Raw genomic sequence first — 27267 nt, 5'->3', positions numbered from 1 at the left:
TTTACAATGGTTGTGTAAAATCCAGAGTTACTCCCCTGAAGATTATGAGGTTCAGATCCAGGTTTTGATTCTGGAATGTTGCTTTCCAAAGTTTGGGGGTGCTTGAATCTTTCGTGAGCCTATCTCAAGTTTTAAGAAGGCGTTGGAAGGTGGGTTCTACTTGGAAGTATTCAAGCTGTCCCCATTCCAGTTGGCAGGTGGGTGAGTAATGCAAGGAGGGGACTTCTTTTCATGCTGTGTGCTTTGTAAGGGTCACTGCTGATTAGCCTGTTTTTTCCACCAGCCAGTTCTGAGAATGCCTTTAGTAAATCCAAAACTGTATAACACTAACGTGATGCTTATAAGGCATAAAGGGATTAATGTTCAACTCTAATGAAATCCAGATGCACACAGCTGCCTCTTTTCAAGCTCTCTTCCATTGCCAAGTTGCAAATGAAATGATTTAATTAATGTAAATACACGGGACGCACCAGACTCAGAATAGCTATAATATCTACTACATACTTAAACCCACAAGATACCAAGGCCATTGGGTTTCTGTTGACAGCTCATGCAGTAGGGAAGACTTAGTTATCCACAAACCAACTCCATTTGCAAATAATTCATTCGTGAGATAAACCTCATGACCTTCTGCAAAGGGCTCTGATGCAATAGAGCTGGGGAAAACTAGCAGAGGAATAAAGTTGCTTTTATTAATCAAAGAAAGCAAATGTCTGTGTAATGAATTGGTGGGTCTCAGCCCAGTTTCGAATGGATAGGTGTCCACATCACTAAAACCACCAGCGCAAATAGCAGTAGATGGCCTCTTTGATGGTAGTCTCATCTGAGGGAATGTCTACACTGCAATTAAAAACCCATGGCTGGCCCATTCCAGCTGACTCACGCTCGCAGAGCTCAGGCTAAGGCACTGCTTAATTGCGGTGTAGCCGTTCAGGCTTGGGCTGGACCCTAGGTTCTAGGACCCTGTAAAATGTAAGAAGCCCAGGATTCAGACTGCAGCCCAAGCCCGAACATCTACACTGCAGTTAAACAGCCCCTGAGCCTCAGCGAGCCCGAGTCAGCTGACAAAGGCCAGTCACAGGTGACTAACTGCAGTGTAGACATATCCTAAGAGACCAAAAATTCAATGGCTCATGCAGACAGAACTTCCTTCTCACCCCTAGGGGCTAAGCAAGGGAAGGTTGGTGCTGCAGCATTCTACCTCAGAGGTGGTTGTATTTTAGTGGAGGGGAATGAGATATCTGAAACCTTTGGGAAATGGGGATGGAGCTGGGGTATCATATCATATTCCCAATGGACCTGAAGTATTACTGCCTCACATAGTGTTTATTGTTGGCCTTTTCTCTCCCTTGCATGGTTATATTTTCCTTTTTCTCACCCCTCTCATGGTGTACTGTAAAGTCTCAGCCCCTGCCCACCAGAGGAGAAAGGAACAAGCCTGACTCTCAAACTCAGATCATAGAATCATAGAAAATTAGGGTTGGAAGAGACTTCAGGAGGTCATCTAGTCCAACCCCCTGCTCAAAGCAGAACCAATCCCCAACTAAATCATCCCAGCCAGGGCTTTGTCAAGGCACGCCTTAAACTAGGTAACCCATTCCAGTGCTTCACCACCCTCCTAGTGAAATAGTTTTTTCTAATATCCAACCTAGACCTCCCCCACTGCAACCAGGGGTGGCTCGATGGTTTTTGCCGTCCCAAGCACGGCAGTCAGGTGGCTTTCGGTGGCGCGCCTGCAGGCGGTCCGCTGGCCACGCGGGTTCGGCGGCATGCCTGCGGGAGGTCCGCCGGTGCCACGCCTTTAGCATTCCCGCCGCCGAATTACCGCCGAAGCCGTGGGACCGGCGGACCTCCCGCAGGCATGCCACCGAAGGCAGCCTGACGGCCGCCCTCACAGCAACCGGCAGGCCGCCCCCCGTGGCTTGCCGCCCCAGGCACACGCTTGGTGCGCTGGTGCCTGGAGCCGCCCGTGACTGCAACTTGAGACCATTGCTCCTTGTTCTGTCATCTGCACCACTGAGAACAGCCGAGCTCCATCCTCTTTGGAACCCCCCTTCAGGTAGTTGAAGGCTGCTATTAAATCCCCCCTCACTCTTCTCTTTTGCAGACTAAATAAGCCCAGTTCCCTCAGCCTCTCCTCAAAAGTCATATTCCCCAGCCCCCTAATTATTTTTGTTGCCCTCCACTGGATTCTCTCCAATTTGTCCACATCCTTTCTGTAGTGGGGGGCCCCAAACTGGACACAGTACTCCACATGTGGCCTCACCAGTGTCTAATAGAGGGAAATAATCACTTCCCTCAATCTGCTGGCAATGCTCCTACTAATGCAGCCCAATATGCCGTTAGCCTTCTTGGCAACAAGGGCACACTGCTGACTCATATCCAGCTTCTCTTCCACTGTAATCCCCAGGTCCTTTTCTGCAGAACTGCCGCTTAGCCATTCGGTCCCTAGTCTGTAGCAGTGCCTGGGATTCTTCCGTCCTACGTGCAGGACTCTGCACTTGTCCTTGTTGAACCTCACCTGTTTTCTTTTGGCCCAATCCTCCAATTTGTCTATGTCACTCTGGACCATATCCCTACCCTCCAGCAAATCTACCTCTCCCCCCAGCTTAGAGTCATCCACAAACTTGCTGAGGGTGCAACCCATGCCGGCATCCAGATCATTAATGAAGATGTTGAACAAAACCCCATGGGGCACTCCGCTTAATACCGGCTGCCAACTGGACATCGGGCCATTGATCATTACCCATTGAGCCCGATGCTCTAGCCAGCTTTCTATCCACCTTATAGCCCATTCATCCAATTCATACTTCTTTAACTTGCTGGCAAGAATACTGTGGGAGACCGTATCAAAAGCTTTGCTAAAATCAAGGTATATCACATCCACCGCTTTCCCCATATCCACAGAACCAGTTATCTCATCATAGAAGGCAATCAGGTTGGTCAGGCATGTCTTGCCCTTGGTGAATCCATGTTGACTGTTCCTGATCACCTTCCTCTCCTCCAAGTGCTTCAAAATGGATTCCTTGAGGACCTGCTCCATGATTTTTCCAGGGACTGAGGTGAGGCTGACCAGTCTGTAGTTCCCTGGATTCTCCTTCTTCCCTTTTTTAAAGATGGGCACTATATTTGCCTTTTTCCAAACATCCGGGACCTCCCCCGATCACCATGAACTTTCAAAGATAATGGCCAATGGCTCTGCAATCACATCAGCCAACTCCCTCAGAACCCTCAGATGCATTGCATCCGGCCCCATGGACTTGTGCATGTCCAGCTTTTCTAAATAGTCCTTACCCTGTTCTTTCACCACTGGGCTCCCCACACTGTGCTGCCCAGTGAAGTAGTCTGGGAGCTGACCTTGTCTGTAAAGACCAAGGCAAAAAAACCCAAACCTGAGTACTTCAGCTTTTTCCACATCAATTGTCACTAGGTTGCCTCCCCCATTCAGTAAGGGTCCCACACTTTCCATGACCACCTTCTTGTTGCTAACATACCTGTAGAAACCCTTCTGTTTACCCTTTACATCCCTTGCTAGCTGCAACTCCAATTGTGTTTTGGCCTTCCTCATTACACCCCTGCATGCTCAAGCAATATTTTTATACTCCTCCCTAGTCATCTGTCCAAGTTTCCACTTCTTGTAAGCTTCCTTTTTGTGTTTAAGCTCACTGAAGATTTCTCTGTTAAGCCAAGCTGGTCGCCTACCATATTTGCTATTCTTTCTGCACATTGGGATGGTTTGTTCCTGCAACCTCAATAAGGCTTCTTTAAAATACAGCCAGCTCTCCTGAATTCCTTTCCCCCCTCATATTAGCCTCCCATCAGTTCCCTGAGGGGGTCAAAGTCTGCTTTTCTGAAGTCCAAGGTCCGTATTCTGCTGCTCTCCTTTCTTCCTTTTGTCAGGATCCTGAACTCAACCATCTCATGGTCACTATTGCCCAGGTTGCCACCCACTTCTACTTCCCTGTTTGTGAGCAGCAGGTCAAAGGAGCATGGCCCCTAGTTGGTTCCTCCAGCACTAGCACCAGGAAGTTGTCCCCAACACTCTCCAAAAACTTCCTGGATTGTCTGTGTACTGTATTGCTCTCCCAGCAGATGTCAGGGTGATTGAAGTCCCCCATGAGAACCAGGGCCTGTGATCTGGAAACTTCTGTTAGTTGTCCAAAGAAAGCCTCATCTACCTCATCCTCCTGGTCTGGTGGTTTATAGCAGACACCCACCATGACATCACCCTTGTTGCTCTCGCCTCTAAACTTAATCCAAAGACTCTCAACAGGCTTGTCTCCAGTTTCATACTGGAGCTCTGAGCAATCATACTGCTCTCTGATTCCCTGTGTAGAGCAGCATGAAATAATGCCACTTGCCCATCCAACTGTCCATACATTTGTATTTTTAATATGGAAGCAGTGGAGAGAATTGTGCTAGAAGAAAAAACAGTGTGTGTGTTTTTTTTAAAGGCACAAAGGCATGTGTTACATTCTTCCATTCCTTGGGTTTGGCGGCTATGCAACTTTTTCATTTGGCTAAATCTTGGTTCAGTGAAGAATTTATTTGCACTTTAGAAAAAAAAAACTCTGTTCATAATTTACATTGGACTCATTGATGAATTTTTATACATAGAAATCCAATAAGTTCCCTCCCATTATATATACATCCGACTTCACAGTAGGGGCTTCTATTCCAAAGTCCCAGCTTTCATTAAAAGGTTTAAAAGGCATTTTTAAAGTCTGTCTGCATTGGTTTCCCATGCAGCGCTTCTTGGTTGTTTCTTTGGAATTGTTTAAGGGCATATTCATTACTGGAAATCATCCAGGCCTGATGGTAAAAATAATAAATATGTAAAAAATGAGAGAGACTCTTTCACAACTGGAGAAGCAAGAAACCGTTTCCTAAGAAAGAACGTTCCCAAGTAACTGGAGGGAGTAAGGAGATGAGAGTAGAGACACTCTACTGTCAAGAGAGTCTGTCCTGGTCTTTCTTGGGAAGACAAGTGACAAGGGAAAGTAATATTTAAAAAAAATAGACTATCTGGAATCTTTGAAAAGAACATCTCCATATGAGGCACTCAGATACTATAGTGATAGGTGTGGCAGTAGAACCTCAGAAGAACAGAACAGAACCTTCCTTTGTAGAGGGAATGTAGCAAATATTTCAAATATTAATACCTATAGATCAGAGATGAGTCTCAGTTTGGGTAGACGAAGAACTGCTCAAGGCTTGAACTAAAGCCTGTGGGAGCTTTGTGCATGTTAAAAAAATATTTAGCTAAGTTTACAAACTAATGTTTCACTTTTTCTGCTTCTTGTGGCCCTCTTAACTTGGACTCGAGGGGAAACCAATGAACTCCCATTCCAGAGGCTTCTTTTGCTGTATAATGACCTGGCCAGAAACAGGAAGAACTGGGCTCTTCTAAGATGTCTTTACTTATTGATTTCTTTAGTACCTGCCAACTTGTGATTTAATTGTTTTGATGCACACTGGAAAGATGTGAAAAGCTTGGTCTTGTGAGACTCTCAGCCCAGTTACTCAGGCAGATAGGGATGAGAAAAGCTTCTGAATTTCTGGGTGCCTCTTTGAACTGAAACTCAAACATTCAAGACCTGATCCTGTTGAAGTCAATGGTAAGACCTTGGGGGAACAGGAGCAAGCACTTAGTGGGTATCTGCCACCAATATAAATATCCTAGAACGTAAGCCACTGAATAAATTACACATACAAGAAAAAACAAACAAAAAATGATTGAGTACTCAAGCTGCCTCTTGTTAGGAAGAGGGCACCTTACTTTGTGCTTATACAGTGCTCTGATCCTAACTGGGGACTCTAGGTTCTATCACAATCCACATAATAACAATGCAGTGTGCACAGCAATACATTGCCCTGAGGATTGCGAGGAAACTTTACATACTTCCAGCTGCACCATAAATTGGTTGGTTCATTAGGGGTAAACACATATAACAGAATGAAATATTCTAGTTAGATAGAAACATACAAACAAGGCTCTAAAAACGGGATCTAAAACCATTAAAGCTTAGGAATAAGGCTGCACTTGGCTACTTGTTAAATAAACAGTTCTAAAACTTCACTTTATCTGTTAAGAGTCACCATGTCTATAACTGGCCATTGTATCTTCCAGTCTGATCTTTTATTTTCTGTACAGGATGGTATTTTATTCTGATAGGATGTCCCCAAAAATACAGACAGACACACCCAAGTGCTGAACTTCGAGATTTTTGGAGAAAAGAGGAAGCTTGGATGTTTGCAGCAGTAGAGGCTCTCATAAATTATCACAAATTCTGCCCATCACCACAGTGTCAATGGGCTGAAGCCTGAAAATATCAGGAGTTTTGCTTCCCTTGTATGTCAGTTCTCTGTTCCAGCAGGAATCATCTTTCTGTCTGTGATGCCAGATAATGAAGTGACTGCTATCTTGCACCATGACAGGGACTCCTAAGCACTACTGCAATATAAATAATAATAATATCTGTCCTTACCCTTCTGCTCAGAACTATGGGATTCCTTTCTAAAGAACTTCAACCCGTTTAGGTTTAGGTGTTGTTGCCAGTCACTAAGTTTGTGGGTCATTTACAATTCTCATAGGACTATCCTCTCAGAAAAAAAAACGGGAGTACTTGTGGCATCTTAGAGACCAACAAATTTATTTGAGCATAAGCTTTCGTGGGCTACAGCCCACTTCATCGGATGCATGTAGTGGAAAATACAGTAGGAAGCTATATATATATACACAGAGAACATGAAACAATGGGTGTTACCATACACACTATAAGGAGAGTGATCAGTTAAGGTGAGCTATTATCACCAGGAGAGAAAAAGAACTGTTTGTAGTGGTAATGAAAATGGCCCATTTCCAGCAATTGACAAGGAGATGTGAGGAACTGTAGGGGGGGGTGGGGCGGGGAATAAGCATGAGGAAATAGTTTTACTTTGTGTAATGGCCCATCCACTCCCAGTCTTTATTCAAGCCTAATTTAATGGTGTCCAATTTGCAAATTAATTCCAATTCAGCAGTCTCTCGGAGTCTGTTTTTGAAGTTTTTTTGTTGTAATATTGCGACTTTTAGGTCTGTAATCGAGTGGCCAGGGAGATTGAAGTGTTCTCCAACTGGTTTTTGAATGTTATAATTCTTGACGTCTGATTAACATCAGCATCATTTTTGCCATTCGTTTTTATGTTGTTCCAGAGATCCTGAGCATAACCTGCAGGTATAAATAATTCATGGGAGCTGAAGAGATGAAATGGAACAGAATAGTGTAGGTCAAACTATTCCCCAGTCACATCTCCTGGAAAACCCACTTGGCTGTTGGCAGATGAGTTCCGCCCCTCCGCTACCCACTGATATGGGACATTTTAAAATAAATTGGTTGGGTTCCATTTCTTGGAAGGAAATGAAGCTATTTTCAAAGCACGTCCTTCAGATGTGATTTAGCACCATCGGGCTCTGCATATTTTAAGAAATGTTTGGATTTGGATTTTTTCTTTTGGAGAAATAAAAAAGTAAAGAAAAGCAATTAGTAAAATGCCAAGTGAAAATGAGCTTGTGTAAAACAGCTCAGATAAATATATACAACCAATCTTCTTAGCTCTCAGTTCACCCTCAGCTGGCTCTTTCTCTGATGGGGCTTTCATCCCCAGATAAAATGCTGTGGCCACCCAGTGTTATTTATGCTTCCTCCTTTGACTAATTGTGGCTCCAAGAAGAGGCTGAAGGGTTAAAGAAACCTGACTACTGTTCATAGGGAAAAGTTAATGCTTTACCATATGCCTCTGCTGGCAAAATCCATCCCAAGAACTAATAAAACGGCTGCTTTCCACTGGCACCTCCCTTCTGAGTATGGAATAGTTTTCCCTTTCAAAGTGAAATAACATGAAATACTAAAATGTCCTTACCTGACATGAAGCAATATGGCACAGCTAGGCTAGTCAGTTTTTAACTTGTGATATTAGCCAGTAAAGCACTGAAAATGTGATGGTGTTGTAACTGGAAGATTTTCAGAGCAACAATATGGGCAATAGTTACAGGATAGTTATATGAATTGGCTAGTATGTATGTGAGCCACAGCCTTCTACTGGATGATTCAGAACTCTTAACTCCATGTCATATGCCCTATACTGTTTGTTGTTAATGGAGATTCTCCTTCAGTTCAAGTGGCAAGGGTCTGTACTTTTGGAGCAGAATATTCTGAGTTCAATCCTCCCTGATGCCAGGAATTTCCGAGTGGCTAAAGATTAGTTACAATGCTGTATAAGATTAATCTTCTTCGACTGTCTGCTCCTACCTTCCCACTCACTCCTTACATTATTAGTGTGGTGTCTGTCCGGATTAGAATGTAAAAGCCTGGGGCAGGGGCTGGGTCTCACTTGTGGTTGTTTACAATTAATAAATTGTAATAATAATTGTGGGGGAATGTTTCTAGTGATTAGAGGAGAGGACTAGAGTAAGGAGACCTGGGTTCTCTTTCTAATTCTGCTACTGCTTCTTTGTGTTATCTTGTGTTAGTTACTTAAGCCTTTTTGAGCCTCAGTTTCACCATGTTTAAAGTGGGCACTCTAATGCCTATCTACTGTGTGTAACAAGGATGCTGTGAGACTTAACTGATTCATGTTTGTAAAGTGCTTTAAGATCCTCAGATGGAAGACACTATAGAAAAGCAAAGCATTAGTGTATGTCTAGAGAAGATATAAAACAACCAATGGCACCTTTGCTGAGACTGGGCAGCATCCCACTTCTTGCAATGGTGGAAACTCAATCATGATCATATAGAGTTGTGCCAGTTTGGGTGCTGGCCCACAAGTAGGTAATGGACTAAAAGGGAATTCTTAAAAACAAATCATCCTTTTTCCAAGACGGGGTTTGCTTGTCTATTATAAAGCTATCCTGTCCCTACTTACATACACACATGCCACTGGAACAGAGGTTATAGCTTTGTGTAATACAAACACCCCAATGTGGCATTCATTCCTGGGACTGGAGTAGCTGAAGAAAGAAGAGAATCATAGTTCAATGCAAGTGGTGACTCCTCCAGCCAGTAAAATGTTGTTGTTCCTGAAATGAAAACCTGGCAGATTAACACCACAAGTTTAGCCCATTTCATTTTCTCCTGGGTATTCTGAATATTGGGAAGAGGCCCACCCCATGCTGTGGGATGGAATATCTGACACAGGGGTGATGTTTGTCGGCAAAGTCCAGCACTGCACGGAGGCAAAGACAGCAGAGTAGCGGAGGTTGCAGATAATAGAACCAGAACCAGAATTCTGGGCACCCAAAAAGGAAGAAGGGGAAAAAATTTCCCTCTTAGTTCATGAGTGAAAGTAGAGCAGGACAAAAGTGCAGCCTGTGGCCAGAAGTGCCCCACTGACACCAGAGGCTGAAATCATGTGACAACAGCTTACAAGAGTTCAGAGTCAACAAGTCTGAACCTGAAATTTTCCCGGGCTTATCCCTGAACCCAGGATCTCAACATGATTCACAACATTTAATTACCTGGGCCTCAGAGACCCCTAGGAGGCAGGGAAGTACATTATTAGCCCCATTTTACGGGTGGGGAAAGTGAGGTGATGTAAGTTGTCCATAGTCAGTAAGGGCTAGATTGTGCCATATAGGCAGAGCCCTGCATTGGGGACAGGGAGAAATGGCAGTGCCCCAGAGGGAGTACCAGAGATGTGGTGCCTGCACAGGGCAGAGTACTTTCCAATATACTCCTGTGTGCGGGGGAGCATACAAATTCTACACTTCTTTGAAGGGTGCAGCATACCCTATCCCACCAATGCATTGTGGGGGGAGGGGGGGGAAGGGTGCTGCCTACTTCACAAGCTTTCAGGGAGCTGTGCTCCCAGTGAGAACATCGCACTTCTCTGAGAGCAGGGGCTACAGTTTTGGCCAGGTCCGGATTAACCTTTTGTGGGCCCCCATGGAGACAATGGAGGATGGTGTGGGGAGGTCAGTCCCTGGAGCGAGGGGCCAGCCAGAGGCAATGGGGCCTGGCATGGCAGGGGTGGCCCCGCTCCGCCCAATGCAAGGGCACTATTTACAAACTGGCAGTTGCCAGATGCACAGTGGCCTGCCCAGCTCTGTGCTGCCAGCATGCCCCTTCCCCTCAGGGACAGGCTCATGCTGTGCCACACAGCCCCCTGCCCAACACCCCCCGACTCCCTATGGCCAGAGGCCCCCCCCCCGGACCCACCCACAAATGCACAGTGCCCTGAACACCACCACCCGTGCCCAGCGCCCCCTGCCCACAGCCCCACCACAACTGCCCAGCACCCCCCACAAAACCCCCACTCCCTAGTGCCCCAACACACACAGGTCTTCCCTGCCCCTCCACAGCCCAGCACCCCCCCCCCCCAGACGCCCCCCAGCCCTGCCTCCTGGCCGCACTCACCGGCCCTGCTGGGAGGCGACTGTGTCTGCCAGGCTGAGCCGGCAGCGCAGCCAGGGCTGGGAATCACTCCATCCCCTCAGGAGTGGTGCGATCAGCCAGGCCAGGTCCTGCCCCGGGCAGGGTCCCTTAAGATGCACTTGCCTGGAGGGGCCTAACCAAGCCCTCCACATTGTTCCCCCACACACACACCTGGCTGAGACTGGCCAGGTTTCTGCACCAGTCCCAGGCGGCTCAGCTCTGTGGAGATAGGTGGGGCTTCACAGGTGGTGGGAAGCAGAGACTGCCCAGAGCCAGAGGTGCACTGGGGTCTGGCCAGGGGGCTGAGAGGAGCAGGGGGATGGGGCCAGGGGGCAGAGAGGAGCTCTCGGCCAGCCGGCGGGCAGGCTGAGAGGAGCAATTGGTGGGCGGGGGGAGCCAGCGGGGTCTCGGGGTGCAGTGCAAGCAAAGCAGGCCAGGGCCCCTTCTGAGCATGGGCCCATCTGCATGGAACCACTGGAGCCATCGTAAACCCGGCACTGGTTTTGGCTGATCCTGCCACTGGCTGCACAAGGAAAGGAGCCTCTTTTTCCCTTCCCCATCACTTGGCAGCCACATAAGGTCTAGGCTGCATCTAGGCCAAAGTGGGTCAGTGCAGAGTGGGAAGTAGAACCCGGGATCCTGATTTCACATCCCTTGCCCTAACCACCAGAGGAGTCTAACCCTGCATGCAGGATGGCCAAGAGGCAGACAGCCTTAGGGATGCTGTGCATGGGAATGTAACACTCAGAAATATAAAGCATCCCCAGTTCCTTTCCTTTAGCATATGGAGGGCCATATTGCACAACCCTTACTCTTCTTCACTTCAGTGGCATTACTCATGTGAGCCAGCACTCCCCAACGTATGGTCCTCCTGAGTATTACTGCTCAGGTACGTGAAGGAATTTCCCTGAGCTATTCACTGGCCTTATGAGGGTTTATGTTTGGTCATAATAATGATTTCTAGCTGCACAAACACTAAGTAACCACACCATCAAGCAGCAAAATCTGTCTGAAAAATAGAGGCACAGGCATGCACTGGCAGAGGAATGGAGCTGAGCCACTCAAGTGCGACAATGGGAAGCATTGTGCCTTTCGGAGAGACGGTGCCTTCTGAAGGACCTCACTGAGCAGGGGGCTCGCCTCCCGCCCCTCAACTCAGGAAGAGGCAGTGTGCACTCCCTGTCCCTGTCTGTGCAGAAGGTGGGATGAGGTCAGGGTTCCACTTGCTCTTTGTCTCTCCTTAACTCTTTTGGGGGGTGCTAGCCAGGACTGCAGTTGTGGCAGTCCCCGGAGGGGAAGGGCGGAGACTTGCAAGAGCAATAAGCTGTTGAAATGTCTAAATTCTAGGGGCCTGACTCTCCCCTGCCTTGCACCTTGTTCTGTCACCTCCACCTTTTCAGAGAGGAGGCAGAGCTGCATGTTGGCATTTTGCAAGCACTTCAGACGTGTGCAAATGAAAGTTCAAGTTTCAAGATGGGAGAATCGGGCTCTGTTGATCTGCACCCTCAAGTGATTGTTGTCCCCCAAAAGGCACTCTCAGATATGTTCAGGAGCAATTTTGGAGGCTTTTTTTGCCACTTTAGCCTATGCTGCCTATACAAGCAAGGCACTGAAATGTCCTGGTAAAAGAGGCAACAACTATTGGCCATTGCTTGTTACTGAAGATCAACTTCACTTTCCCATCTGAGCATAAATATCCCAGTGCTGGCGCTGAGATAACGCAGGAACTGCCAAAGCAGCAGTGTAATTCCAAACCCACAGGTGAAAGTAAGCTGGTACGGTCCGGTACGGCGTACCAGCAAGAGCCAGTACACCGTGCCGGACCGCACCGGCTTCCGCCCGGGGCTCCCAGCCCAGCCGCCGGAGCTGTGGGCAGGATTTAAAGGGCTCTGGGCTCCCTGCCGCGGTCCCTTGTCCTTTGTTTTGTTTTGTTTTGTGGAGTAGACCAGCCTGGGATTTAACTCCGAGGTGTTTGTTGAAATTTGTCACCTTAACCTCCACTTTGACCCCTACCCAACTGTCACTCACTCGCTTGAGAGCAAATATCAAAAGTTTGGTGGAATTTTTCAGCCCCTCCACTTTGAGCCAACATCTCCCCGCCCCGGCCACTGGGACTTCAGTGCAGCCTTCTCCATGATCAGTGGCATTTAGTGAGAGAATCCTGGAAGGATGTGAGCTGCATGCTAGCAGGCTGGTACAGGAAGCAGCTGTTGGTGTCAGGAACTGGTTCATACAAAACACATTTTCCCAGAGAGGCTGTTTCATTAAAATCTGCTCCTGGCCGCCTCTGTCACCATACGGGTTACGTTGACCTGTCTGTTGCTGACAAATGCAAGGAAATCAACTAACAATGCATCATAATGATCATCATCATCATGCTTGTGCTGAATATAGCTTCTTTCACCAGGCAGGCATAGGGGAACGGATTTGGAGAAAACAGACACTCCTTTGTCCTGCTCCAGACCCAAACACAACAAATCTATTTGAAGGATCACATTTGGATGAGAATTTGGGGGGGGTTTCTTCTTCTAATAGCAGCTCACTAAGGAGAGCAAGACTGTGAAAGCACTCCTCTTATACCACCAGAGGGGCTCCTGGTGGGACAGGAGTGAGGCACGTGGCAGTGTGTGTAGATTGTGCTGCACTGACGAAACAGCTTTTCCTCTGACTATCTGAGGGCTTGGAAAAGTGCGGGAACTGCTATCCCCATTTTACAGATAGGTCAGATGACTTCCCAAAGGTCATGCAGTGAACCATAGTAGTCAGGACTAGAACCAAGATTTCCTGGCTCCCATTCCCCCATGCTAACTATTACTCCATATGCTCTATACGCCACACTGCACGTAAATAGCAGGACTTCATTCTCCACGGTATTTAAGCCAGCACTTTTCCCCAGCCCTAAAGTCACTTTAAAAGGAAACTGAGTAGACATAAGTCATCATAAAAATGACCAGTCACTGTTTTCAAGGTGATCTAATTCCAGATTCCCATTCACACAAAGCCTTCATCTCTTTCACTCCCTCTGCCTCTTGATTCTCTAAATAAAAGGCAAATGGAACATCTAAAAGCACTTTGCGAGACTGTCCTCCAGTCACATAAACAGAAGAGAAAACATCATGGCAGTCTCACGTCAAGAGATTTTTGTTGGAATGCTGCTGGTAACACAAAGTCATTATTAACTGGAAGGGACGCAGCAATTGATTTCATATGGATGGCTCTGAGCCCAAGTTTTTGATTTATTGTTCCTCTACTTTTACTTGATTCTTAAATAAAGCCCCTTCAGAAATTTCCTAAAAGCTGAATAATGACGTTATATCTGCATGGTGACTTTACAGTGTATAAATTAATCATGGACTCCATCAATGTGATACAGCCACCTCTGGGGTGACAGTCATTAGTTAATTAACATTATTCCGCAATTCGGCACAGAAAACACTCTCCAAGTGAAACTGCAGGGAACATTTTGGTAGGCAGAAAGCACTTAACAAAAAGTCATTTGTGATACTAACATCATCCCTACTCTAGTCCAAAGTGTTTTGAAATGTAATGTAATGATACGGAACCACCAGGACCTTGGTTTTGTGTTTCGTCTGAAAGACAGCACCTCTGGCAGCAGGGTGCCTCCTAACTGGAGGGGGTGTAATATTTGTAATGGAATGCAAAACTACTCAGAGTTCACATTTCTTCGCAAACTTAAAAAGCAAAATACCTTGCTTCAGTACATGAATTCTTTTGAGCAAAGTGGACATATTTTTCCATTGAAAAATAGACCAATTGTTCAAACTGGCTTTGGCTTTGCTTCAAAGACATGAGGGAAAATGAGCTTTGTCAGGTTTTCTTTGTAAACTGACACATATTTCCTAAAATTTGGGGAAAAGTGAAATCTGGGGAGGGTGATATTCATGTGAAATATAAATTGTGAATTTGCACACCTCCACTGCTACCATCTTGCTGTGACACTAGTTCTCTCTCTCTCTCTAGATATTTTATATATATATATATATATACAATATAGCTTCTCCTCTCCAGAGTATCTGAGAACTGACTCTAAGCCCTGGTCTACACTAAGGGGGGGATCGATCTAAGTTACGCAACTTCAGCTACGTGAATAACGTAGCTGAAGTCGATGTACTTAGATCGACTTACCATGGTGTCTTCCCGCGGTGAGTCGACTGCTGCCACTCCCCCGTCGACTCTGCTTGCGCCTCTCGCGGCGCTGGAGTACAGGAGTCGACGGGAGAGCACTCGAGGTTCGATTTATCGCGTCTAGACTAGACGCGATAAATCGATCCCCGCTGGAACGATCGCTACCTGCCGATCTGGCGAGTAGTGAAGACATACCCAGAGAGAAGAGTGCCCCCTTCTCTAAAACCATTTATTGATTAACCAACACTGCTTCCTGTAGCACCTGGATTCACAAGTAGTGCCCAGGCCTGACTCTCCTTGGCTTGTTAGGCCTGGTGAGATCCCTTTGCAGTGAAGATGTGCAGGAAACCTCCAGATCCAAACATCCATAAACTCTAGAGAAGCTCAGGTCTGGAATCATATCTGAACTCTGAATTTTGTATCGTCTCTAGAAGTTGAGTAACATGCGGCAACTCCATGATCTCAACACACAGTGCTTCTTTCCTGAAAGGCAGATGGAGAAAGTCCGTGACCCAACAGGGAATGCATTAATAAAGGCACAGGCACATTGAGTATGTCTTGCTTGACGTCCGTTCTGTCCGTACAATGTCAGAAGGAAAATCGACCCTGCACTCAGCAGGTGTATTTTTCTTCTGCTCCATCCCAAATTAATGGTCTGGATAATAACACTTGAGCACAAGGGTCAATGGGGCGGGGGTAAAAAAAACACCCAGTTTGCGCTGGCAGGCTGACTTGATATTGTAGGCCATACATGGGTTTGGAATGAGGGATATTAGACTCACAACTCTTGGCAGTGCCAAGAAATACACAGCTAAAATTGGCAGCTCTGGGATGAGTAATGTACACAAACAGCCTGGAGTGTTGCAAGTGTTCAAGCACTTTGGAAGTATGTTGAGTAAACGTGAATCTGTTGCTACGACAACAAAACAGAGGGGAGATCGTGCTGCCTCTCTGTGACAGCTTTCAAATTCCAGTGCCTGGTTAATTTGAACTGTGCTCACTTCAGTCTAGAACAGCTGCTCAACATAATGCCAAATGATGCAGGAGAGAGTTTCCCTCCACCTCTTCAAATAACGATTGTGGAACAAAGCCAGAGATCTCACTGGGCCAGTTGGAACTCAATGGTGACAGTGCAGGTAGAACTCAGATCCTCCTGTTTCAGAAGCACAGGCCTCTGCCAGTTGAGGTAAAGGAGAAAGGCTGTTAGTTGTTAGCAGCATGGGGTCTGTGACATAATTTAACAATGCTGGTTCTATCCAGTAGAAGGCAATGATACACATGCACTTTAGCCAGTTCAGAACTAGCACTTCTATTGTCATAGGAGTGCCCTGTATGTGAGAGGTCAGGAGATATGCAAATAGTTAATAGACAAGGTGCCAGTAGATGGCACTGAAGAATACACAGCTTTGTTGCTGGCTTTTGTAAAACCAATAAATATTGTTATGCACTGCAGATGGCTTCTTGAGCCCAGCTCTTAACATCCATAGCATATCACCCAAGAAACTCAAAGTACACCTTTAACTAATGAATCCTCATCACATCTGTGTGAGGCCCCCGTCTGTTACTAGAGAAGGAAAGTGACTTGACCAAGGCCCCTCAGCGTCAGAACCAGGACAAGAGCCCAGCAGGTCAGCCTCATAGCCCTGTGCTCTGCTGGGCCACAATGAAATAGCATACATGAGAACTAACCTCCGGAGAGCCAGTTGTGATAAAATAACTGACCTGTGCCTTCACCCAAACAGTTTCTGATGTGATAAAAGTGAGATTTTGACCGGGCTAGATTTTAATTTATATGCTGCCACTCCACTCTTCATTTCAACAGAAACGTAGTAGCTCCGGGGTACCATGGGAGAGACTGTTCTGTGGCGTTTCCAGCCCTGATGAAGGCAGAGAATACTCGGAACTTTCCTTGTATTCATCCAGAGATTCAAAAAAGCCTGTGATTATTCCAGGACTTTCTTGCGAACTAGACACAAGTCTGAACCAAGATACTGGAGCTTTGACTGTTTACTTAAGTTTTAATTTAATTTGGAACATAGGGAAGGGAATGTAACTTTCCAGAGAGAAACCAGTCCATGTGCTGTATGAGGACTTTGGAACAACCAAAGCGTAGACAGCCTCCTGAAGAGTCCAGCTCAGGTTTTATGTGACACCCAGTACATACAGGCACAGGACACTGTGGGAGTGTTTAGTCAGTTCTCTATAGCAGTGCTGTAGCCAAGTTGCATGCATTGAATAAAGCTGCTTGTCCTACACCTTATTACTGAAGCTTAGCATGCTTACGAGTTAGAACATGACAGAGAGCCTTCATGTGTGCTGTATAATATCCTTGTTCTATAAGTAACACAAGTTATATAATAGCATTCTTGGGAAATAAAATGTTCACAGGAAAATGGCACTGCGCAGAGATCTGGGACTTGCTATTTTAAATCCTGAACCAGTGCCAAAATATCACTCCTGGTCTGAGTGAGCAAGGAGTGGTTAATGATCCATGTCTGTACCACAAAAGGACTAGAAGTGAATGTTAGACACTACAACTAATTGGAAAATAGCAAGTATTTTTCAATTTTTTTTTCAGGTTTTTCAATGAAAAAGCAATGACCAAACATTTTTCACAGATACAGCTGTAAAATAAAAAAAAAATGTTTTTAAACCTCAAACTTCTATTGAAAATCTTTTTTTTTTTAGTTTTTTTTCATAATAAAAGGAAAATGTCATAAGAAATTAAAATTTTCATTTACAATAATAATATGAATTTTCATTTGGAAAAGAGTTTCAACTGAAAATTTGTGACCAGTTCTACTGAACACCATAGGAAAGATCCTGGCAGCTCCCTGCAGCAGGGAAATGTGCAGGCACAGAGGAGGCAGTGGGGGAGTCCTTTTGGGACCTGGCGGTGGGTCAAGTCTCTGCCACTTGGAACGCTGGTCTCTGTAGGTCTAGAATTGCTGCCTGACCCATGCACTAGATCCCACAGCATTTCAAAGCCTCCCTTAACCTTTGTGGGGAGGGGAGTTCATCAGAGACTCCCTGTGCTGCCCTGCTTGCCTCTCAGCCCTGGTCTACACTACGAGTTTAGGTCGAATTTAGCAGCGTTAGATCGATTTAACCCTGCACCTGTCCAAACGACGAAGCCATTTTTGTCGACTTAAAGGGCTCTTAAAATCAATTTCTGTACTCCTCCCTGACGAGGGGATTAGCACTGAAATCGACATCGCCGGGTCCAATTTGGGGTAGTGTGGACCCAATTCGATGGTATTGGCCTCCAGGAGCTATCCCAGAATGCTCCATTGTGACCGCTCTGGACAGCACTTTGAACTCAGATGCACTAGCCAGGTACACAGGAAAAGCCCCGGGAACTTTTGAATTTCATTTCCTGTTTGGCCAGCGTGGTGAACTCAGCAGCACAGGTGACCATGCAGTCCCCCCAGAATGTTTCTACGCTCCCTCTATCATCTCTGTCCCTGAGGTTATCGCAGATTAGAAGGCTAAAAAAATGCACTCGCAATGACATGTTTTCCAAGTTCATGCAGTCCTCCCGCACTGATAGGGCACAGTGTAATGCATGGAGGCATTCAGTGGCAGAGGCCAGGAAAGAATTGCTGTGTATGCTTAACGGCAAAAGTATCGTGCCTTGCTAGCGATCCTGCCCGAGCCAGGTTGCTGTGTCACATGCACTCCGCGCTGTGTCAGCCTGGGGCGGGGGCATGACCGCTTTGTGAGCAGGAAGGCCATAGAGATAGACATTGCATTAGGTAGCTTCTCTAGCTAGAGAAAACATTCCTGTGCATTCGGCAAAGTCTGTGGCAAAAAAAGAGAAGCCCTGTAGTGTAGTGGTTATCACATTCACCTAACACACAAAAGCCCCGTAGTGTGGTGGTGATCGCGTTCACCTAACACGTGAAATGTCCCTGGGCGGAAACAGGTCACTGTTCCTTTTTCTGACTCCCCTCCTGCATTTTTAGTCTTAGAACAGACCCGCGCTGTGAAATTTTACTTTGAATTATATCAATTATGAGTTAAATAATATGGAAGCTCTCTCTCAATTATAGTCCCGGGTTCCTTACCCTTTCAGCTGCTCTGATAAATTAACATTTTTTGTTAGGGGCAGGGGGAAATTTTCATGAAGCCTTTTATAGGGACTAAATGCTATCTAGGACTCTGAAATAATCTTAACGTGGCCCATAGAGTGCAATCCTTCGTTCTGGATTTGTCATTCCACAAGTTGAACTGCTCCTTACTACTGTCCAGGCTTCATGAGCCATGGGACCAAGGGGCAGGCTGGGGTAGGTGCGACCGCGCAGTAATGCCGACTGGGAGAGCAGCCTGAGGCAGAAGCCTCCAGCTCGCATGATATTCCAGGCAGGACTGAATCTCCATGAGACGAAACTTAAAGAAGAGAATGACCTGGAGTCACTCCCATTCGGTGCTCTAAGAGGAGGATAGCCATGTCTGTCCAGGCACCCCCTGATCGACCTCACCGAGGTCTGCCAGCTGAGCGGGGCTGAGCAAGACCCCGGCTGGCAGGAGCCGGCGGATGGAGCCCCAGACCGGTAGCGGGCTAAGCCGCTCAGCCCACCGCCGGTCTGGGGCTCTGTCTGCCAGCCCCGCTCAGCCCACTGCCTGCCTGGGGTTCTGATCATCCAGACAGGCAGTGAGCTGAGCGGGTCCCGTGGACGGGACCCCGGAAAAAAGGCGCAAAACGATTGTCTGCCGTTGCTTTCACAGAAGGAGGGAGGGAGGGGGGCCTGACGACATGTACCCAAAACCACCCGCGACAAAGTTTTTGCCCCATCAGGCATTGGGCGCTTAACCCAGAATTCCAATGGGCAGCAGAGACTGCGGGAACTGTGGGATAGCTACCCACAGTGCACCGCTCTGTAAGTCGATGCTAGCCGCGGTAGTGAGGACGCACTCCGCCGACTTAATGCGCTTAGTGTGGACATACGCAATAGACTGTATAAAATCGAATTCTAAAAAATCGACTTTTATAAAATCGACCTAATTTCGTAGTGTAGACATACCCTCAGCTCCCAATTACTCAAAGCTTAAAACTGAAACTAAACTGAGTCTCTTAGTCTCTTTGTCTCCGAGTCAGGCTGTTCCCTCACACTGAAGGGGCTGAGCAGCCCTGGCTCATCACTGACCCAGCAAACTGCTTTGCTATATCACCCCATGTAGAAGCCTCCGATTGGCCTCAGCAGGAGTTTCTAGTCCATTCTGTTCCTACTTGGACTCCAAGCATGCTGGTAAATGGGGTCAGAGGGCTCTGGTAGCCATTATGTTGTAGTCCATAGGGTAGGACCTCCTAGAAGCTCAGTCCAGAATTCCAGGAGTTGACAAATGCCAGATGAGGATTGCATAATGATCTCCAGAAACAAGCAGTGTCCGGAGCACTTTTTGCACATGGGAGTGCATCACTGGAAGAATATCCAAGGAGTTATGAGACTTATTTCCATGTCTGATAGCCTCTTGAGGATTGCATTAGCAAAGATGTCTTTCCCTTATAAACCAGAGATAGTCAAAACATTACCCTAGGTATAGCCTGATGCACCTTAAAATGGGATGCACAGCCCGGTGCTCTCTGGAAGGAGAGGAAAAGCTGAACAGTTGTAGGTTTATAGTATATTGCTACTGACAGTAATTTCTTTCCATCTAGCAAGGAAGATAAGAGCCAAAGCATAAATATTTCTAAAGTTATGCCAGTTAGGTCCACCTCCTATGGCCCTGGCAGATTGCCCATTGTACCATCTTATTGCGGTGTTTGGGTAATGCTATTAGAAGCAGAACAGGTGATTGGCTAGGGCAGCAAAATAATTTGTGACTCTGGTATAGGGTTGGGAAAGAGATTTTTCTAGTTTGCCAAGAGCCAGCGTTGTATCTCAAATGGATTTCCAATCCAGACTACCTTTTCTTTATTGAATTAGAGCCTGACCCAAATAAAACAACTTCAATACAGCAAAAGGATTTTGTCTGAAGTCAGTGAGTGAGAGACATATCCTCTTGTAGCCATAACACCTCAGATTAAGCCTGGTCACTTCATGGATTTGAGACTTCCACAAGTAACCTACTTGCTGCTGGGAGTGATGTCAATGAATTGTTCAGTTATGCTCTTCCTGCTAAGTCAATATGGATCCAATGCTTCTGAGACTGCTGTGCTGCTGGAGTTGCCAGTGTTCAGATAAGATATAAAACCATTTATGGTTATCCAAAAACCCACAGTGCTATTCCCAAGGATTCTGGCCACACTCCACTTTGGGTAATTACATTCAGACTGCCTGAACTTTAATTGAGGTAAGACATCCTTCCACACTGTCTATCCTGTGTGGTGTTGATATGCACTGCTAAACAGCTGCCACTAGGGTGACCAGACAGCAAATGTGAAAAATCGGGACAGGGGGTGGGGGGTAATAGGAACCTATATAAGAAAAAGACCCAAAAATCGGCACTGTCCCTATAAAATTGGGACATCTGGTCACCCTAGCTGCCACATTATGCCACAGATGAGACTGCACTTCAGTGGAAGGTGATTCCTTTACATACCAGTGGCTTGTAATGTGCTTTGAGATTTTGGGGGGCTGAAAAGGGCCAGGTGCATATAATATTATTAAAACAGTTTTAGGTGATACATTAGTCTCCCTGCCCCAAAGTGTTGGCTATATGCATCAACTCTTTGCAGATGCTCTACTGCAGGGGTGGCCAACCTGTGTCTCCAGAGCCACTTGCGGCTCTTCAGAAGTTAATATGCGGCTCCTTGTATAGGCACCGACTCCGGGGCTGGAGCTACAGGTGCCAACTTTGCAATGGGCTGGGGGGGCACCTGAGCCTGCAGTGCCCTCGCTCCTCCCCCTCCCCCAGAGCCTCCTGCATGCCATGAAACAGCTGATAGGGAGGTGCAGGGAGGGAGGGGGAGGCGCTGATCAGCGGGGCTGCTGGTGGGCAGGCGGCGCTGCAAGCAGGGGTGGGAGCTGATGGGGGGGCTGCTGACGTATTACTGTGGCAATGTACATTGGTAAATTCTGGCTCCTTCTCAGGCTTAGGTTGGCCACCCCTGCTCTACTGCATTAACTCTAGTCACATCTCTAACTGCTGGAGCCCACCCCCAACCCTGGTCTCCCCTCCCTAAGATGCTGCATGACTGCTGCTTTACTGTATCATGTTTTGTAAGAACATTTTATCCCACTGGGGTACCTCTGAAAGCCAGATGTTCCCTCTCAGCATGGCCTCTTCTTTTTTTAAACAAACATTTTTGAGCTGATGTTATTTTTATTCAGTTCCCTCTGTGAAACTCCTTAGGACAGAAATGGCTCTTTGCTTAGCAGAGTCACATCAGGGGAAAGGGGGAGGTATATATATATATATATATATATATATATATATATATATATATATATATATATATATATATATATATATATATATATATATATATATATATATATATATATATTCAAGTGTTTGACCTTGCAACCTTAATAATGATATATATATACACACTTGAAAGTTAGGAAATACCTGAATTAAGGTTGCCTGGGCAACCTTAGTTCAGCCCCCTTGTGCATATGCATTATGATCCAGTCTTTAGTTACATGATCACACGCTATTTTTTCCGCAGGACCCCTGCTTTATTCAGTGCACAGGATGGACCTGCTCTGGGGGGTGAATTGGGGTTGTGAAGTAAAGGAGACTTTCATCTGCAGGACTCCCCACCTCATTTGTTGTAGATGATGAAAGGTGTGTGGTGAATGAGGCAGGGATTACAGGAAAAGGAAAGGAGTTCAGTTACCATGGTGATGAGCATAGTTTAGACACTAGACAGATAATAAAAGGTGCCTTCTTGAGGAAGACCATGCAGTGTATTCAGATTGTATTTAAATTGCTACCTCTTTGGGGGCAGGAACCTTGTCATCCTACATGACTGCAAAACAGCTAACAAGCTTTTGGCTCTATACAAATAAATATGCTTTTTTATTGTTATTATTATTTATTTTATTATTTTATTATATAAAACAAGGAGGGTAAAAACTTACTTTCCCCTGCATTCTCAAAAAGAGTGTTATCAAGAAAAGAGAGCAAGTGTTTCAATGAGCTTAGAGGTGTCTTTCCCTGATAACCAGTTTATCCCTGGCTGACCTCATGAATGGTAGGGACATTAGTGGTCCTTCTGGTGGAATGTTCCATTAGAGAAGGAATACTCCCTCTCTAATTGAACATCCCACCCATGTCGATGTCCCATGATTTATAATTCTCAACATACTCTCTGCTACTGGGTTCTTAAAGCTGGAAATAGAGGTGCTGAGCTGTTTAGGGTAACTTTTTCTGCCACCCTTATTCTCAGTTAGTAGTGCTTTACTCTGCAAGTAGTATTAATGATTCCAGGATTTGTCACCAGGCTGGAAATCTGGCATCTTTCCCCAGCACAAAATTTATTGAAAAAATAAAAGACCTCCCCCCCCCCATCCCCTCCCCCCCCCCACACACACACATTCACTGGAGGCCTTACCCTTCAAACTGACAAGGATCATCATTATAGTCACTTCATTCACATGGCAGATAAGATTTCTCTGGTTCAGACAATTAAAAATGATGAGTGTTCCGAAGAGAGACACACTCTTAGGGGTGTTAATAATAGGCTGTATGCTGAATCCATGAATCATAGAAATTAGAGATAGAGGAGACCTATTAGGTAATCTCATCCAACCCTCCAGCCAATAAATGATTGCTCCCTATATACTCTCCATGGCTTTGTCCAGTCCAGTTTCAAATGGGGTCTCCATTATTTCTCTTACTAGACTGTTCCACTGTCTACTAGACATGAATGTTAGGTAGTTTTTCCTGATATTCAGCCTAAATTCTCCTTTGCTCTATTTCAGCCCATTACTCTTACTCACTTTGATTTTTGGCTGTGAAAACTGGATATATTTCCAGTTAGGAAAATCTTGAATCTCTTGAGTAAATGTGAAAACTGACGAGTGTTTGAATAGCAAGGAAAGGAAGTGAAACTTCAGTGGAAGCACAATTCATGTTGCTTTCTATGTCTAGGGTCAGTGAGTGGTAACTATAAAAAAGAAATTGCATATAAAAAAGCAGAAGGCAATAAACAGAGCTGCAGTGGTAAACTGAGTGCAGAGCGGGTGCTGGTTACACTAACTGGAATATATCTTTCTCCCACAGAAAATGAAGCCCATAGTCCAAAGGAGACGCTCCACCTCTTCTGCCATTAGCAAAGCTCTCAACAAGTCCAAATCCCATTCCAGGTAAGGAATCGTCTCCCCAATATCCCCATCAGTCCTTTAGCCCCCTTTTTACAAATAAAAAAATCAAATCAAATAGATTTGCTAATCCATGTTTTAATTCAGCTGCCGATACCAGGGACCATTAGTGTCTGGACAGACCTCCCATCTGGAGGGGTTCCAGTTTCCTTTTTGGAACATGCTTTAAAAATGTGATGCTGAAAACATGTAGTGCCAGACTGTGATCTCACCTACACAGATGTAAATCCAGAATAACTCAATTGCCCTCAGTGGAGTCACTCAGGGCTTACACTGGTGTAATGCAGGTCAGGATCTAGCCTTTACTGCCTGGAAAAGCAGATGACGTTAAGGTGAAGTTTGTATGCCAGTACCAAGCCACACATATGATAAATATTTGGTTAGTCATCACAGCCTAACTGTAATCTCTCTGGAAGCCAAACAACAGATGTCCAGTGAGTCCCTTAAAAGAAATCAGGAATTTTTACTTTAAAAAAAAAATGTCAAAAACCAACAAAGAACAAAAATTCCAGTCCTCCATTTCACTTTCTCGTCCTGCTCTAAATGAGATAACCCCTCTCTCAGCTTCTCTGTGTAATTCCAACTGGGAAGTCAATGAATGTTTGCCTGATGGATTCATTGCTGTTTAGTCTGCCATCTAACCAGCAACGGGCAAGAGTATGAGAAGCCGAAACAGAGATGTCCTAAGAAACTAAGTTACTGATGTAATGGAAAAGTAGACAGAAGCAAACTTCGGAAATACAAAGCTGCCCAGAGCAGACCTCACTTGAAGGACTCCTCTGTCCTTGGTTATTGGTGCTAGTGATGTGCAGCCATCGGTGAAAAACAGCATTGGCAAGTGTCAAAACAGAGTCTCTTGATACAGAGAAGCCCTTTAGGGGCTGGGCTTGCTCCTGCTGCAGTCAACTGCCAACTTGCTTAGGAGAGATCAGGGTCAGGGCCCACATGGGACTTTCACTATAATCACAAGCAATGGTTTGAGTCTGGAAACTTAATCAAATCTAGAAAATGGGAAGAATCAAAATGGCACCTGGATGAGAGGAACACACAGAGACAATTATTCAGTCGCCCAACAAGAGGGTAGGGATGGGCAGCGATACCAAAGGCGTAAGCTTTGGAAGTGAATGCAGGTGCTGTGAGAGAGGGTGGGTTGGCAGCCCTGGTTAGTTATCCTCAGAGCCATAGGCGCTGACTTCTGCTCCAGTGGTGGGTGCTCGACCCCCCCCCCTTTGCCCCTGGCCCCGCCCCCACTCCACTCATTCCCCCAAGACCCCAAGACTCCAAGTCCGCCCTGCCTCTTCTCACCCCTGCTCCACCTCCACACCACCCCCATTTTACCCCCTTCCCCAAGTCCCCACCCTGGCCCCTTGAGCACGCTGTGTCCCCGCTCCTCCCCCTCCCTCCCGGAGCGCTGCCAAACAGCTGTTTGGCGGTGGGCAGAAGTGCTGGGAGAGAGAGGGAGGGCAGGAACGCGGCGCGCTCAAGGAAAGAGACGGGGGGAGCTTGGCTGCCGGTGGGTGCGGAGCACCCGCTAATTTTTCCCCGTGGGTGCTCCAGCCCCAGAGCACCCACACAGTCGGTGCCTATGCTCAGAGCAGGTGCAGTGAGGAAAAGGGCAGCCCGAGCTCTCTGTACCATTCCACCAATGTGCTTCCATGCCCAGCCACTCCAGGGGAGAGATGGGAATTCAGTGTTTGTGACCCATTCTGTCCTCGCCTTCTCTGCTGAAGCTGTCAATACGATGGTTGGTTTTGAGCTACGGGCACATTTCTGCTAGGGACTGGACAGACTTCTCTAGACTAATTTCATACAAGTCACTTTTCAGATGGTAACAGCTTTCATTCACTACCAACCTGGGCGATATATTAACTGGTGACCTCATGTGAAAAGCTCCCTTTCCCACTTACATGGTCTGGAGCCATCCAGTGCCCACACTGACTTTAGTTTCTTCAGATATAAAGCACCCAGACTTCCAGTGTTTATAGTCAAGTATGAACACACTGACCTTCCAACTCTTGTGCTGAAATATCAAGTGCTGTACAGTAGTCAAGCCTCACAGCCCTTTGATGGGAGAATAACCACCTTAGAGCTCAGGCAGTTTCTCCCCACCCTGCACAGTGTAACAATTAGACGACAGATAAAGGAATGTCATGCTCTTTCTCTGTTTGGTCCTGATAACACCCTCATAAATAACATTGCTGCAGTGATTTGTTTAGTTAAAATAAATATTTGTTTAAAAGATAAAAACTTAAGTGATTTACATTTTGCACCAAGCAACCCTTTCCAAGAGCAGCAGTTTCCTTTCACCCTGTATTTAACTGCTTGGGAGTAAGTTCTGCTTTTGTGAAATGTTCATACAGAAGCCAATGTTTTAGGGTGGTTTAAAATAAATGGCAGAAATACCGTCATCTATGTCTCTTGCCCAAGTAATGTGGTCTCAGAAATGCTTTTGCTTCCCTCCCTCAACCATCCCCTCCACCCCCCCCCCCATATCACACTGACTCAAAAAAGAGAAACAAATTCTTGACTTTATTTGGCTGGAGAACATCTTTGCAAGGGGAGGGAAGCTCTAAACATTTCTCATGATGTATTGCCTCAGAGGGAGCTGGTACAATGCCATCTCTACTTGGGACACCAGAGCATTGGTGAAATTTTTTTTTTGTATTTATTTATTTTGTTGTTGCTACTCTTCTGTTGTGTTTACCAAACCTTGTAACTTCTCCAGCATTAAGAAATCACTGCTGAGATCGTTTGGTGTTCCTGTCTCCACTGCTCCACTGTCACACAGGGGAAGCTTTCATAGGCATGTTTTAAAGTGAACTGATCTTTTCACTTGTAGAGGCAACAGGCTTATGTGCTTGTCTGTGAGCATAAGCGAGCCAGGCTGGGACAAGCCACAGACTCCGGCCTGCAAGAATGCAGGTGTTTGGGGACTCTGCAGGTGGGATTTTCAAAAGCAGTTCGTGTTGGCTTAGCCCTGCTCCCATTAAAGCCAGTGAGCGGCTTTACTCTTGAGTATTAGCAGCAGAGTGAGGCTGTTGAAAATCTCACCCTATAAGTACAAAGGTTTGTTCAGTATTGTTTATTTTAATGGGACCACTCACACTAAGGTACTCCTCAACAGGAGTAAAGGTGGCAGAATCTGGCCTGTTGTGCCCATCTCCCTGAAAACTGTACATTTACAGCCATTTCTATGAGACTAATAAATCCAACTAGGACTGATTGTGTACTCACACCACCAAGGGTGCTTCGACCTTGCAGACAGTCTGGGCAGAGCACTTGAGCATATTCAGTAGAGGCAATCCCACATACTACAGCTAGGGTAGCAGCAGAGAATGAAGATCTGTCCCACCTCTCTTACTGATGATTCTGTGACATTCTTCACAACGTGCCATTGCTGCATTTATTACTAAATCAATAGAGTAGGAGGGAGCATA

At 46.0% G+C, this 27267-nt stretch overlaps 1 protein-coding gene across 1 annotated transcript in view; it reads left to right on the top strand.

Annotated features, from left to right (window-relative positions):
* The window catches only part of LOC135883988 (rho GTPase-activating protein 20-like), a 59839-nt gene that overhangs the window by 5904 nt on the left and 26668 nt on the right, over window positions 1–27267 (top strand). Inside the window, exon 2 of the mRNA XM_065411265.1 lies at window positions 23733–23815. Within this exon, the coding sequence (XP_065267337.1) occupies window positions 23733–23815 (83 nt within the window). The remainder of the gene's footprint in view (window positions 1–23732; window positions 23816–27267) is intronic.

Source organism: Emys orbicularis, chromosome 9 (assembly GCF_028017835.1).
Source record: "Emys orbicularis isolate rEmyOrb1 chromosome 9, rEmyOrb1.hap1, whole genome shotgun sequence".
Lineage (NCBI taxonomy): Eukaryota > Metazoa > Chordata > Testudines > Emydidae > Emys > Emys orbicularis.
This window is presented reverse-complemented; position numbering and strand designations above follow the sequence as displayed.